At 37.8% G+C, this 16818-nt stretch overlaps 1 protein-coding gene across 10 annotated transcripts in view; it reads right to left on the reverse strand.

The window, feature by feature from the left end:
* tenm4 (teneurin transmembrane protein 4) overlaps nt 1–16818 on the reverse strand; it is a 264928-nt gene that overhangs the window by 46175 nt on the left and 201935 nt on the right. For 6 of the 10 annotated variants that reach the window (XM_036214992.1, XM_036214991.1, XM_036214990.1 and 3 more), the window contains 6 exons: nt 16082–16349; nt 15845–15988; nt 10184–10433; nt 8481–8501; nt 5368–5600; nt 2962–3116 (listed from right to left, as the gene is read on the reverse strand). In XM_036214992.1, the coding sequence (XP_036070885.1) occupies nt 2962–3116; nt 5368–5600; nt 8481–8501; nt 10184–10433; nt 15845–15988; nt 16082–16349 (1071 nt within the window). The remainder of the gene's footprint in view (nt 1–2961; nt 3117–5367; nt 5601–8480; nt 8502–10183; nt 10434–15844; nt 15989–16081; nt 16350–16818) is intronic. The other 4 variants (XM_036214986.1, XM_036214994.1, XM_036214993.1 and 1 more) reach the window with 1 other exon arrangement.

Consider the following 16818-nt stretch of genomic DNA (forward strand, 5'->3'; position numbering starts at 1 on the left):
TTCTTGATAAAGCTTTAAAACATATACAAATATATATATAGAAACATCAACATGTTTGCTCATTTAGAATTTTTTATTAAAACAAAACATATTAAACTTTATACACAAACAAAATGATAAATCATATAGTTTCTAATTACATTTACATGTCTTAAGACAAAATCTACAAAAACTGAGAGAAAAGAATGCTTAAAATAGTGTTGAAAATACTAAATCTCTCTGGAATATCTCTTAAAATGCAAATTTTCTCATCCCACCCCCCTAATGTTCAAGTTAAATCGTAAATAAAACTGTTAAAATTAAACTTAAAATCGTTTTTTGCTAATAATTATTGTGTTGAAAGTAACTGTGGGAACCTTTAAATATTTAAAATAACAATTGTTATCCGTTACACGTGGTCTGCTTTTTCTGGTGATTTATGATCCCTTTCGCTTGCCATACTATCGTCCTTTGCGTGTTTCTGTTACGGAGCAGCGGCTTTCTTCTAACAGATCACAGATTATTCCATTAGTTAAATCCCATAAAGAAATCCCACAACGTAAAAAATTATAAAGATCACAGCGACATTTAAAAATGCAAAATGTGAAAACTGCTACAAGAACATGTCAAAACAAAAAAATCATTGAAGTAGGTCATTAAGCACCAACTTGTTCATATAATGTATCATTATTGTAGAATTGTGTTTCAAATAAAGGGTTTTATGTTCAGCAGATTGTAGGTTAATCATTTTCAAGTCTTAATGCAGATATTGACAGCAGTTAAAGAGTGTGTAACTGCTGAGTTAATGCAATGTGGTCGAGAAGGCGGGTGCACCAAACTTTTTGGCTCCTTCGACTGAGAAACACGGTTCGAGGATCTAGTCGTCCACAAGTGGATGTATCAGAATGAAGCAAAGCACGGAGCTTGTGGCCCTCCTATCATATTTTCTGTCACAAATACGTTATTTTTCATACTGCATTTTTTTGTCTGCTCCCGATTCACAACAATTTGATGAAAGAAATGACCAGAAATGCAACTTTAATTTACTCTATACATGTCCTCCAGAAAAATGCCACAAGAACCAGTTCAAAACACCAAAAACACAATTTTTATTCAAAGTGAGTCTTAATAAACGAGGACGAACTTTTGTCCTTTTGTATGATAATGAAAAAGTTAAATAAAAAAGTTGTGTACAACACCTTTTCTGAACAGATGGCGCAGCAAAAATACCAAAAAAAGCACGACCTCATCAGACGAGAAAGAGAAATCTGACATGGAGTCCGGCTTCCATCAGGTGTGGTGCTGTAACAGTAATGACCGCCGCCGCCATTCTCCTCCACAGAAACTATTTCTAAGTGAGGGGGGGGGGGGGTTGTTGAAGGAGGAGGCTGGATGAATTTTTAATGGATGCTTTTTACTGTCTGAGTGTGTCTGGTGATGCCCGTGTGATTTGTCATCATCGTGGATCTTGGGCTGGATCTTCCCGTGCCCCGGCGGCCGAGAAGAAGCAACGGCGAACATCTACAGATGCTGGTGATTGTGAAGGGAGCAGCACGCGGGGTCACGGGGGGGATGGAGTTCGCCCGGGGCTGCAGATGGGCAGCTGGAGGCTCTGCTTCATTCACAGAATACATGAATTCCTATGCACACATAAAGCTGCCTCAGTTGTTCAGGAAAACCTCAAGACTATTCAGCAAAACAATCTCTCGTCTGCAAGGAGAGCCTGAAGACATCAATCACGTCCAGTAATTAACCTCAAGGCTTTTCTGCTTATTGAAGCAACACTGAGCTTGTTTGAGAGAAATTTACTACAAAAAAATGATACGTGTTTGTTATATTATATGGTGAAAATGAGGACTTAAAAAAGGGCAAAAGAAAGACTGCTACGGTATGCAAAAAGTATGCACATACCAAATTGGGAGTCACTGAGCTGCGAGATAATGTGACCTCAGCGCAGTGTCCTTTCCTCGGGGATTTGTTGTGTCAGGTATGAGAGTGCACGTGCGCGTGCTTGAGCTCCTGTGGATCAGTGAGCACGTGTGCATGAACTGAGAGCTGCTTTAGGCCATCTTCATCATCCAGCCTACAGGTACGGTGAAGGGGTTTACAGCTCTCCTGGTTCCAGCAGAAACATGCTGACATTTAGCTACCGTACGGCTGGAACGTCTGAAATCATTTCATTTTTTTGTGGATTTACCATACATTTATTTAATTTACTTTTAATTTACCTAAAGAAATATTAGGGCCAATTAATAATAATTATAATAAAAAACATTTACTTTAAGTTATGACTTTAAATTCTAAGAATAAATTCGTATAATAATGAATTGAAAAAAATAGGCTAAATTTATTACTTTTATTCTCTTAAATTTTTATGCTTTAAAGTTGTAAATTGAAGGCTTTAAAAAAAAGTCATAAATTTACGTCTTTAAAACAAATACATTTACAAGAAAAAAAACATGAATTTATGACATGTCTGTGATTGGCTGACTTTTGTGACACATTTATAACGCGGTGCCCCGCTCGGGTTTGAGCACAGAAGTGAAAACTGTTTTGATTGCATGTATTTTTGAGTTTCAAAAGTAAATTTATTTTTGTTTGCATGTATTTATTTTTGAGTTTCAAGTTTCTTTCGTTTGAAGTGCAAAATAACTTTTTCAGCACACAAAAAGTTAAAAGTTTTACGCTCAAAACAGTGAGCAATGCGTTTGTAATAATGGCACAAATATCACTCCATATGCCTCTAAATGACAGCCGCTTCTGCAGCGTTTCCGTCTCTCCAGTACTTTCCCACAGTAACCAGAGAAGGGAAAAAAATAAGTTTAGGGTTGCTTTTCCAAATCTTGCTGTTGCTATAGTAACCCCAAGCTACCACCTGGCACCGCCATTGCTTACGAGGAGCAAAGCAGCTTTTCATGACAGCTTTGTACCGACGTTCAGCACTAAAGTGTTGCGTAATGAAGTCAATCAGAGCCCCCTCACCTGAGAAATGTCCATCACAGCGTCGCAGCTCAGAGGTCGAGCAGAGGTCAGGTCATTGAAGCCCAGAAGAGTGGAGATGATCCCGTTCTGATCGATCCTGCGAATCATGGTCCCATCCACGAAGAAGATCACACCGTACTTGTCTACAGTGATGCCTGCAGATGAAAAGTCGCCCAATGAGTCGCGGAGAAGGCCTCCATTTGTTCTTTTGTCCATCTGTGCCTAACGGGAGGGGAGGGGGCACCGCTAAATGACAATTATGGGCAGGTCGCGGCACTAAAATAAGAGACTAATAAGGCCAATGAAAACTAATGCGAGGATTGATTTTTTTAATCAATAACGTACAACAATAGAAGCATCAAAACAGATGAAGAGTACCTGGAGCGTAGATTCGATTACAAAATAAAATTGTATCAATACATTTTCTCCTCGTCTCCGTTTCTATGACTCAAAGAACAGTAAAGAAAATTATAGAAGGGAATTTTTCTGTAACTCTGCAGTCGAAATGACAGTTTTAGAGCACCTGTGAACTGCTAGCTGAGAGTAGAAGTTAGAAATAAAATCTAGAGGGACAGAAAACAACATGTAATCTATTGAACAACATATTCCATCCCTGGACACACAACAACAGACACACAACAATTCACCTTAACCCTATAGCCAAACGCATAGCACATTTCTGAGACTCCAAATCTCATGAGCATGATCCAAACTTTCCTTAAAAATCCATTGGGTTTAACTGGGTTCATATTTTTGGCCCTGTAGTTCAACATCCCTCCACTAGAGGCACTAGAAGGGTTTGTTTCTACCTATTTTAAAATGGCTGCCTCCGTGAAATCTCTAAAAAACTTTTGGCAGTGAAAGCTTTATCGCAAAAACACCTCATTTGTTGTTACTCCTTTTTTAATGACTACTTCCTGGATTGAAAGAATGCAAAATGTGTTGATAATAATTCTTTATTATACAGTTTGAGGGTAAGTGTCATGTCAGCATTTTTGCGTCTAAGCTAACATTGTTAGCAAAAACTTACCAAATCACCATTCTATCATAATTGATACTATCTATCGGTCATATATATATTAAAAAAACAGCTTAGTTTCTACCCAAATGTTGGTGTACTGAGCTTAAAAACTATTTCTAATAATTGTAATTTAATTCTACATGCATATTGAGCAAAAAAAAAATAAAAAAAACGGTCCAATCTGCAGAGAACATCAGTTTATTAAGAAATTATGATATAAAACAATTGATACCATCTATGTCTACAAGTATTAGGGCCAACGTCATGAAAAAATGAATATATGATAATTTACAAAATTATGAGAAAAAAGTTAACATTTTAGGAAAATAAAGTAGTAAAAAGTTAGGGAAACTTATTTTATTGAAATAAAGTTGTGAAATTTTGAGAAAAGTTGTAATTTTAAGAGAATAACGCAATAAAATTCAGAGGAAAAAAAGTCTTAATTTAATGAGAATAAACTAATAAAATTAGGAGAAAACAAATCGTAATTTTACAAGAAACACAGTCATAGAAATATGAAAAAGTCATAATTTTACAAGAATAAGGTCACAAATTTCTGAAAAAAATGTAATAAAAAAAATAAAATGAAAAAATTCGGAGAAAAAAAATTGTACGTTTACGAGAAAAATTAAAAGACAAAAGTTGTAAATTTACAAGAATAAACTCATAAAATTATAATAGAAAAAAAGTAATTTTTAAAGAATGAGGTCGCAATTTCTGAAAAAAGTTGTAATTTCAAAAGAAAAAAGTAAAACAATTCTGAGAAAATTTTTTTTATATTTATGAGAATAAAGTTGCAAAATTAAAAGACAAAAGTTGTAAGTTTACAAGAATAAACTCATAAAATGATGAGAGAAAAGTAGGAATTTTACAAGAATAAGGTCGTAAATTTCAGAGAAAAATATTGTAATTTTACACGAATAGAGTCGCAAAATTAAGAGAAAAAAACTTGTAAGTTTTCTAGAATAAACTAATAGAATGATTAGAAAAAACTTGTTCTTTTCTGAATATATTAGTAAAATAATTAGAAAAAAGTTTTAATTTTATAAGGAAAAATATTTCTTTAAAATATAGGCTTGTTGATGGTGTTATTCTCAATCTACATTACATGGCGACTAAATCCATCAGTGCAGCCATTTATGGTGATGCCACGAGGCTTTAGCTTGTCATAGGAATCCATAATGCATTTGGGCCTCGGCAGCTATAGTCCAGGAGGCGTAAACGGTGCACCTGCCAGAAATCCACTTCTTCACTACAGACCAGTTTCCTTCAAACTCTTTTCAATGTCCTTAAACGTATCCCCTTTCTCCCAAAATTTAATTTTTTGTCTATTCTTTGATACCAATACCATGTATTGTTGGTGGTCCAATCTAGTCCGGCGTTACCTCTGGGGTTGGTGAGCGTCGCCTCCACCGCCTTCCCGCCGTCCCCGCAGCGGGCGTCGTCGTACGGCAGGCACTGGTCGCCCGTGCCGGCCACCAGCTCCAGGTTCTTGGCCACGTCTTTGACGGCGTTCCGTGATTTCACCTTGTACACCTTCCTGCTGCTGGTGTCGGACAGGTAGACGGCGCCGTTCACGGGGCTGGTGGCCAGGTAGTACTTGTGCGCCGGGCTGCTGCTGCGGGAGCAGAAAGCGGAGAGGAGGAACCTCCAGTCAATAAAGCGTTTTCAATGAGAAACAAGGCGTAACACAATTAAAATGGATTCAAAAGCCATTTAGAGAGTCAATTGGGCCCAATTACAGTTTAAACCAGGACATGGAAGAAAAAACGGAAAAAACAGAATGTGATTAAGCATGACAAAGTAAAATAAGATTAAAAATGACATAATGGTGGAGCTTAGAGAGCATCTGCAGTACAGTCAAAGGGAAGTACTTCAGTGAGGAATTCTAGAATTGCACATTTCTTCCCTCGCTAAAATGACTCCTAATAGCAAGTCAAGACATTCATTTATAATAATCTACATCTACAATATGACTGCATAATAACGCAGCTGGAGCAGCTTGGTAACTGTTAGAAGAAATGTTGTTTTATTTCCCGCGGGACGCACAAAAAACACAAGCGAAACAGAAATGCAAACACGTTGTTCATCCATCAGGCAGATTTTCCAGCTCTGAAAAACATCCTGTTTAATTCTCCAACAAAGTAATCCTTCACAGGAACACGAGGTTACCTAACCCGACGCGCAGACGACAGAGGGAACGGATGAGCAGAGCTGGACGTTTACATCAGTGAACTCAACACCTTTGATTTTCAAAATAAAATAAAGTCGTGGTGTTTGTCGCCCCAACGGAGACGTCCACACTCATCAGGCGAGACGTGAGCGCCGCCTGACCCTGTGAGGGGAAATCTGTCAGCAGGATGTCATTCAAAGTGGATTAAGGAAGTGTTTGAATTATAACCTTCAGGGCTGTTTCGGGAATGGCGGTAAGCGCGGAGGTGCCAACAGCCTCTGTTTTGTAAAAGTGGGTCTGCAGCTTTCTAATCTCCGGAGTATTACAATAAATGACAATTGCCCTTCAGTGAATCGGTAGTGGCAGGGCGCTGCAGCAGACCTCGGGCGCATGTGTCACCATCAGCCCACTCTCCGAGTTGACTGATCTTGCTGCTGGAGTGCATATTCCAGGCACAGTGGGCGATCTTTGAAAGGAAATTATACATCTTACAGTAGGTCAGTCTCAAACTGGATTCTCCCTGGCACCGCCGTCTGCTACCTTATTAGCTTCTGGTCGCAGGTAAAAGACAAACGCGTCTCGACGTTGAGCTACAGCATCTATATTCACCGACGACGTGCATTTTGTGGGGGATAATTGGATTTCACCGCACGCCGTGGCAGAAATGGTTGGAGCGGGTGGGTACATCCTTGGCGGGGGGTCAATGAAGATAGCGGCGAGATCGCCCACCTCCCACTCCTGTCCTCGGCTCGCGCGCGCGGGGGAACAGGAAGCGGTTTTTATGGACACACGCTGCGTTTCCTGGATAAAGCCTCCTTTTTAATATGCAAATGTGTTTGGCGCTCAGAGATCAAAGGGAATCCGCCGCTGCTGGTGTGGGGGGCGAAACGTGCGTGTTAGTGGACTTACAGGGGCGGTATTACAGCTCATGAGGAGTAAGGATGGTAAAAGGCAAAAAAGGAGAGTTGTGTGTGTTGTGTTATTACGGCTCCTCTTGAAAACAGAGGCCCGGCATCATAGAGCTTTTCATCCTCGCTTTGACTGCGTGTCGTACAGCTTAAGTCATGACCCCGTGACAGAAAATCAATCAGTAGCCCTTTACCTGAGACATGGTATCTAAAGAGGGCACACAAAGATTTCCCCGGCTGCTGCCTGCCACGGGGAAAGCAGTCTCTGTGTCTTAAAAGTACAGATAAAGTTCACACCGACCTGCCGTTTGGCAAGACTGAGAAATCTTCATAAACCTACAATAACAGAAGCGCTAAAAAAGGGGATAAATTAGTATTAATATGGAAAGAAAACAGACTCATCCCAATTATTGCGTGTGTACAATTAATTTATGTGTAACTTTATATTTGTGCGAAATTCTTCATTTGTATGTAACTCTGAATTTGTGCATGTCTAATCCTTGATTTGTCTGTTACTTTAGTTTTGTGCATGCTTAAATCTCTATTTGTGTGTGTAAATCTTAATTTGTGTGTAACTTTGGATTTGTGTGTGTGTAAATCTTAATTTGTGTGTAACTTTGGATTTGTTTGTGCGTAATTCTTAATCTGTGTGTAACCTTAGATTTGTGTTTGCAAAAAATTCCTGATTTGTGTGTAACTTTTGATTTGTGTGTAACTTTTGATTTGTGTGTGCGTATTTATTGATTTGTAACTCATCAAATACATTTTGTGCATACATGCAAAAATTATGAAATTAAAAAAAAAATACAAAATGCCTTTAACACATGCTCAACATAAAATGACAACAGCTTGAAACTAACTACACACCTAACATGTGAGTGTGTATGCATTGTGTGTATGCACAATTTGTATTGTACGAGTCAACAATCAGGAACTACACACAGATCAAAGGTTACACACGAATAAGGAATTATGCACACACAAATCCAAAGTTATGCACAAATCAAGAATGACGCACGCACAAATCGAGGCGAGTCTATTTTCTCTCCATAATTATATGTCTTCAATGGGTTTCTTTAACAAAAGGAAACCCTCTAAACCAAAAAAAAAGAGATGCAATCTGTATTCTACACATTTGGAGAGACAGAGAAGTATCCAAACAAACTTTCACTGTCAATGTAAGGACGAACATTTTCTATCCTCATGGCATTTCAAGACATCCCAACATGGAGACAAGCTGCTGAATGCAGAAAGGAGGAAACCCTGAAAACTGCACATAAACTGCCTCTTTTTTTAAGAAATAAAATGCACTCATAGAGTTGTTTTTTTTTTTTTTTCCAGAGAAGTTGTTCCAAACTTTGACAGCCAGAAAACAAACTTTTTCTGCGTTACCTTGAGGAAATGTTTGATGGCTTACCTATGCCTGAAGTCTTTATTTCTGCCAAATTGTTCGAAAGGCAGCAAAAAGGAGAGATTAGGAGAGAAAGAAGAAGGTTTGTTGTTAGTAAATAGAAAAGAGGGGAACAGAATTAATGGAAACAAAGTACACAGGTGTGTTCCTGTCAAATCTCTGAGAAGGTATGGTAAGAAATTCACTTTTTCTTGGAATCTCCTGTAAAATAAATGATGTAATGATGGTCCTTTAAGTCTCTTAGGAACAGCAGTTGATGCAGGTAAACAAGATTGTTGTTGTCGTGACCCGCCTCAGAGTTCCTGGCCAATGACTGAAGAGATCTATAGTCACACGTTTTTGTTTTTTTTTTGTTTTTTTTACAAGCTTTGGTCTGAAACAGAAATCTGAGGTAGACACCAGTCTGAATACAGACCTTACCCAAACTTCAGAACTTGATCCAGAACAAATCAAGAGGACCAACAGACTTTCCCAGTCTGATTACACTTTATGAGAAATGAACCTGTGAGTCTACAAGAACGGAACTTCAGAGTCTATGAGGACTGATTTTCAGAATCTGCAAGTTCTGAACTCCAAAGTCTACCAGGAATAAATTTAAGAGTCTACCACAACTAAATAGGGTTTAAAAGGACTGATCCTCAGAGTCTACGAGAACTAAATTTAAGAGTATAAAAGAACTATAGGGTCTACAAGGACTGATCTCCACAGTCTACAAGTACTGAACTTCAGAGTCTTCGAGGACTAAATTTAAGAGTCTACAATAACTAAACCTAAGGTTCTACAAGGACTGATCTTCACTGTCTACAAGTACTGAAGTTTGAGGTCTATTTAGGGACTAATCATAAGTCTATGAAGTCTGAACTTCAGAGTATACAAGGATCTATCTTCAGAATCTACAAGAACTAAACTTGAGATTCAACAAGGCCCCAAAAAAGGTCCAAAGTCAAAGAGAACTAAATTTATGGTCTTCCACAACTGAACTATATGGTCTACAAGGATTGATCCTCAGAGTGTACGAGGACTGAACACCAGAGTCTGCGAGAACTAAAATTAAAGAGTTTACAAGAACTATAGGGTCTACAAGGAGTGAACTTCAGAGTCTACGAGGACTGAACACCAGAGTCTATGAGAACTAAATTTAAGGGTCTACAAGGACTGATCTTCACAGTCTACAAGTACTAAACTTCAGAGACTTCAAGGACTAGATTTAAGAGCCTGCAAGAAATAAACTTAAGGTTCTACAAGGACTGATCTCCACAGTCAAGAAGCACTGAACTTTGAGGTCTATATAGGGACTAATCATAGGTCTATCAAGTCTAAACTTCAGAGAATACAAGGATTGATCTTCAGAATCTACAAGAACTGAACTTCAGATTCAACAAGGCTAAAAAAAAAAGGTCCAAAGTCAAAGAGAACTAAATCTATGATCTATCACAACTAGGGTCTACAAGGACTGATCCTCAGGGTCTATGAGGATTGAACATCAGAGTCTACAAATACTGAATTTTAGAGTCTTCAAAGAATGAACTTTCAGGGATTTTTATCAGTTGCTAACCCTTCGCCACATGGCATAAAGCTTTTGGCCAAAAATACACAGAGATTAAATGTTCAATTCCTCAATCGTGGGCAGTCTTCCACCTGGTTGGAAGTCCTTGATGCGACCCCCCCTCCCTCACTGAGCTGACGTTAGACTCCGTCCTTGATGTTACCTGAGCTCCAGGACGCTGGTGACGTTCCCAGTGGTGAAAATCCTCCTCACGTAGTTGTAGTCGCCGACGTACAGGCTTCCATCGGAGCCGCAGGCCAGAGCGACGGGGGCCATGAGCTTGTTCCCGTCAGCCAGGCCGTTGCAGCTGGGGCAGGAAATGCTGCGCCTGCGCCCGTTTCCCATCACGCTGCCGATCACGGGAGGCTGCTGCGAGATGAAGACGTTCTCCCCGTTTCCCATGTGAAGGATACCTGATGGAGGCGAGCATGTGTTAAAACCGCAACTCTATCAAGACGAGGTCAGAGAAGATGGTTTCTAGAATACTCAAATGAATTGCACTGAGAAGCTATTTTCTCGAGAAAAAAGGGTGCAGAAGTGTGAAGGTCATTGAATTAATACAAAAAATATAAAACCTAATGAAGTTTGTCTTTATCAACGAATCTGACACGAAAAGAAGGTTATATCGGCTTCTAATCCTAATTGGACAACAATTTTTGGACAAAGTTTCAAACCAAATAGTGCTTTTGGCACAGGAATGAGTAAAGAAGGTCACTCCTGCCCGCAGTAATAGACCTCGACTCCTTATAATGACTGTCTGCTCTCATTACTATTACTTCAATTTTAATATGTCCACACTTGAATTTCCCTCCTGGGATTAATAAAGTATCATTGAACTCAACTGGAGTGAATGTGAGGTATCACCCGGGTGATTAACATACACAGCCTGCAGCTTGACATCTCGCCGTGACAGAAAACGTCTCGGTTCGAGCTTAATTTGAATCTTAAGAGAAACTAAAACCTCTCGTCTGTAAAATGATGCATGCCAAGCATGCGGAAGATCAGACCTATGCTTATTTCTTGATGCATTTTTAGAATATTACCTTCAAAATTAATTAAAACTAAAGAGTTTACTTCAACCTGTTGCCCAACCAAGACCTAAACGAAGCCTTCAGGACAGCCTCAAATCAAACCAAATTTTATTTAAAAGCATTTTTTACATAATAAAACATTTTTTTGACTTAAAAACTTAAAGTAAAGCCAAGATTTGTGAAAATTACATAAAATGCACATCATCATATTTTCTGCTCTATGAGGCGCACTTATTAAAAAAAAAACAAAAAAAAAACAGTACACTGTTTATTCTGGTGTGAATTATATATGAATTATGTCTGGTTGGGTTTACTTATGTCCAAACGATTTTTAGAGGTACACAGCACTCTGTCAAAATGTTTGGTTGGGTGTTTTTGTTAATATGCTAACATGTAGCGGTGTCAGACTGTGTTACTGACAAGGTAGGGACTAGCGTAGTCACAGCTAAGCTTGTTTAGCTGTATCCATATTTCTACGAGTTGCAAAATACTCGTAAACTTAGTTGGGTGTAGCTCTAAATACACTAAAGCCACTAACGTATAGCGGCTCATGTTTAGTGGTGTCGGACTGGGTTTTTTGTGTTACTAACAAGGATGGTAGTTAGCATAGTCACAGTAACATTTGTTTCAGCTATCAGTCTGTTTTTTTTACAACTAGCAAACAACTCAAACTTAGTTGAGTCTTGTAAATACACTGAAGCCGCTACCAGCCGCTAAACAACTCATAAACTAGCTTGGGTGTTCCTATTAATACACTTAAGTTGCTAACAGCTAACGTTTAGCGGTGTCAGACAGGTTTTTTTGTGTTACTATGAAGGTTGTGTTGTTAGCCTAGTCACAGTACAGTTTGTTTTAGCTGTCAGTCTGTTTTTACTTGTTGCAAACAAGGTTGGGAGTTAAGCTACATTCAGTCCGCCGTCGGCATTCTTGTTCAAGCGGCTACTTCCAATAAAAAGTTGACATAAATTTGCGTTTTGGGCTATAGTTGTACTCTCAAGTCGTGTGAGTTTTTAACTACTGTTTTTGGTCTCTCCGTACAAAACGCGTGGCTTTTGGGTGCGCATTGAAAGTTAAATCGTGTTGACTAATAACTCGGACTGTTTGAAAAATGATCATGTAGGGAAAAATACATAACGGCAGTTTGTGCCTGGCTGGAATTCTATAACACCAAGTTTTACATATATTGGATTAGAACTCTGAAAGAAAAAGCCTGGAGCAAGATTCACCAGATTTGCACCACTTTGATATTTTGCACCAAACCTCTTCCAACTGTAGGGGGCGCACGTGTTCTAGTAAACTTAAAAAATAAACTTAATAAAGTCTGATGGACTGATGAACTTATCTCTGACTTTTTTGTCTGCACCTTAATATGGACCTTATATACTGTATGACATAAGTTTGAAACAGAACATTGATTGATGGGGTGCTTTATAATCCGATGTGCCATATAGTGCTAAAAATACAGCATTTAAAAGGTAAAATCAAAGAAATAAAAGCACAAATTAGGCAAACAGTTTTTGTTCTTGTGCGTAAACAGTGTAGGTATTGAAAGATGAGCTTTATAAAATGATCAAATCTAACTAAACATGAGTAATAAAAAGTTTCAGAGCCACTAAAATTATGTTTTGGTAGTTTTATTTTGGTTATTAAAAACCCACCTAAATAGGTTGAATAGAAAACCTCAAGCTATGACGAGTTAGCTAACAGTGCTGCCACTGCACTGACTCGGTCAAATAAAAAGATTCATGTATACGGGTGAGTTTGTGTGTGTGTTCTATGTGAGCTGCAATCCAATTTAAAAGTCTATCAGATGAGAAATCGACAAGAAAACCTCATGTTGATTAAAATCCACAGCGATATTTAAAAGGGTTTATTTGTGATTTTTGCTCCATGTGCCTTTGGTTGAAATTAAAATAAAAAGGTTGCACTGGAGGATGAAACTGCAGGGAAAGAAGCGACTTTCCGGAGCAGGGGAAATTTCTGTGAGAACACAGAAACTACACCCACTCCCAAAACACAAACCCTGTTCTACCCACAGAAGCATTTAGTGTTTGTATTTCTGCAAAACCTCACCATTTGTGTCTAGTTTCTAGTTTAAATATCTCATTACACTTGAAATAAATTAACTTATATTTTATCTTGTTTTAAACACCCACTTTAAGCATCTTTTGATATTTTTTCAAAGCGTTCCCAGATGGGTTCTTTTTTATCATGATTAGGCCGTTTTTAGCCAAAATAAGAAAACAAAACAAAAAAAAAACACGTCTTTATCTAATGGCTAGTTTCTGCAGAACTGCAGGAGTTCAAGAGTTGTGGGAAGAATTGTTGGCATAGAGTAAGCCTGCACTCATTTCCCATCATCCACCTGTTTACAGACTCTTACAACATTTACCGTAACATTACGATCACAGTTTTAAGTCAGATGCAATCTTGGAGTCTTTTTAATGGCTTTTTTTTCATTTAATTCCCGATTTAAAACAATTTAAATAAAGAAATACTTAGAACTGTAATTTTGAGTATAATTTTGTCTATATATTTCCTCCATCATGACAAAAATCCAACAAAAACATAATTTTCTTCAAAGTAGGTCTTTACGACAACAAATCCTGAACGTCTTGAGTCATTTAACCTGTAAAATATCCTATTTTAAGCAAAATCTCTCAAAAATACTTTTTTTTAACTTTATAGAATATTTTTAGGCAGAACTTATATTTGTGAAAAATTTAGAGAAAGTTTTATTGGACTCAAAACACAGTAAAAATGCATTTGACAACAGCAGGACAGAAGTAAAAAATAATTTTAATTTAATTTTTTAAGACAAATCTATCTTAAAATGTGTGATTCTAGTCTCACTTTTAACATGATTGGATTAGAAACTTATGTGAGTGCTTGAATATGATATATTTGGAGGGGGAGGTGTATTGATAAACTTACATTAGACATATGAAACTTTTCTTTCTTTTTTTAATGTAAACTTATTTTTGGACATATTTCCAATTATCAGAACAATACACATAAATATGATTTTTAAAACAAATTTAAAATTGAATTTTGCCTTAAAAGGACAGGATAATTTCTTTTAAGAAATCTTATTGAGACAAATTGGAGTTTCACCTCATAACAAATGAAAAACATGTTTTTTCCTTTTTTTCTGACATATTCAGATCATTTCCATGGAAAAGGTTCTCATATGTAAATGGAAAGATGCTGCTTGGTAAAAAGTAATCAGATCTGAAATTCGGCATCTGTTGCATGGCGCTCTGCTCCTGGTGGTACTCGGTGATTTGGTTCTTGGAGCCCAACAACATGTGGGCCATCAGAAACGATCAGCCAGGCGTCCCCCTTCCTGGGACGAGACTTAATCTCAGGGACGGCTGCTGCCGGGAGAAACAGGCTGACAGCAATTAAACCAGAGATGAGCAAAAAAAAAAAAAACGCCGGGCAGCAACAAGACAAGACGGCGCCAAATGTGGTGTTGGGCTGGCATGTCTGGCATGAGAGAGAAGCGGTTCTCAAGGAGCAGGTTTAGCATCAATCGGATCATCCTCGGTGATGAGAGTCCTAAAGCCTTAATAGTGACAGGAGCTCCCCAAAGATTTACCTTCCACTGTCTTTTAGCTGTGCCAACAAAACATTAAATTCACCTCAAAAAAAGTGAAACACAAAGAAGATTTAATGTTTCTTTGTTTATCGCGAGGGTTACGTTCTAAAATAACCTACGATAGGTGAAGTCTGCGAGGTGTCTAGATGTTTTAAGGGTTTATACACTTTTCTTAGACATAAAACGTGACTGTTTTCATATATACTTTATATTTGATAGGTATACATGTTGTTCCTAATAGATCCCTGACAATGCAGATATTTTTTAACTTTAACTTTTTAATGGGTTTCTTTCTGCCTTTTTATTGTAATCATTAACTGATGCCTCCTGTAGACTTTTTATTGTAAATATTTAAATTATTGATGTGAGTAGATGTCATGTTTTTATTATTACCCTGCTGTGTTGCTTCTGTATCAATTGTTCTCAATCAACCTTCCTGTATAAATAAAGGTTCAACAATGGAGAGATGATGATTTAAAGTTATGTCTAATAGTCAGTGAATGGTCTGAATGTTTTCAGATATATTTTTTAAGTTTTGAAGTGATACTTATTCCCTTTTCTTTTGTTAAAAAGGTCAGGTATAATGTGATTGTACGGTGAAAAACAGTTGTGTATATCTTATAAAGAAGCAAAAAGCAAACTTAAAGTAATTATAGACACTTAAATATTGATGTTGGCAAATACCGGCTATCGGCTACAGTTGAAATGGAAATATCGGTTATCTGCCCTTGTAAAAACATCGCATGTTTATGGTACTAAATTTGAAAATGCCTCACAACCTTTTTTCTGCTTCTTTACTGTTTGAAAGTGAAACGTTTTGCACGCACCAGCCACATTTCAAGTATGTGAAATAAAGATTTGATTGTCAAAAAAACTGTTTATGCTTTAACACAAACAGCAGATTTGGGTCATTCATGTATCTGTGTGATCAAAAATGTAACACAAGAACAAATAAAATAGAAAAAACATCAGATTTTTTTGATATTTCATAGTGATTTCGTAAAGTAAATGAATTTTGCTCATTTGGTTTTTGTATTGTAACAAAGCACACCAGGGTTCACTTGCAAACAGTTTGAGACTTACAAATTGCTTTCATAAATTAAAGGAACTATTAAAAACAGTTGAAGTGAATTCATGCTAAGTTCTAAAGTGGCATGGAATATTTTAGAAAAGGGATTAGTAAATGACTCACCACTCTGGATATTCAAAGCATGGTGCTTGTCTATTGTCCATCCTCCCAGTTTGGAGGCAGTGGTTTCATAGCCCTGCAGCACAGCAGTTCTCTTCTCCCACAGAATAAGGTCTGGACATGACTCATACTCAAAGCCTACGGAGACTACAGAAAAAAAAGACATAAGATAAAAAGGACAGAGCATCAGGTGGTGCGGATGAAAGGAAAGGAGCTGAATTATCTGTAAGATCCCCGTACCGAAGGCCTCGGAGAGCCCGTACACCTTCTGGCTGTACACGTCAGTCTTGTCCCAGACGAAGTCGTAGGAAAGGCTGGGAGCTGCGGGGAACCACTTTCTGAAGAGCCTGCCCTCCACAGCCACCATCAGGTGGACCTTCATCAGGTTGAAAGGGATGGTGGAGTGGGTGAGGATCACTCTCAGGATGGACTTGTAACCAGCAGTCCTGCTGCTCAGATAGCCCAGTTTCATGTCAGTGCCGGGGATCGGCACCTCCTCCTGCAGAGCCTTCAGACGAAACAGGGAAACGTATCAGCTGGGAGGTTTACTGTATGACTTTAATGGATACAATATATCATAGTAAGGGTTTAAAACTATTAATGAAAATACCTGTTCACAGAGAAACTCATATTTTCTTACAGCAACAAAACAAAATGTCTTTAATGAACAGCTTTAAACTTAAAATCCTGCCATATTAAAGTGACATTTTCATGTATTCAGGTATTGTTTGAGGAGCCGTGGAAAAAAAAGGGTTATTATATTCATTATATCATTATTAAATTCAACTTCGGCCAATTGTTGTGATTGGACGTCTTTTTGCTTACATCATATTTTTATGAAATAACTAGAAATGACAGTTGAAGAACAACTGGAAGAGAAATTAACAAATTAACAAACGGATGATGTGACAGGAACCTGGTTACAGACAAGATGGTATCCGACATCATCAGCTGGAAGTGAATATCATACAAATTAC

Source organism: Oryzias melastigma, linkage group LG13, assembly GCF_002922805.2.
Source record: "Oryzias melastigma strain HK-1 linkage group LG13, ASM292280v2, whole genome shotgun sequence".
In the NCBI taxonomy this organism is placed as follows: Eukaryota; Metazoa; Chordata; class Actinopteri; order Beloniformes; family Adrianichthyidae; genus Oryzias; species Oryzias melastigma.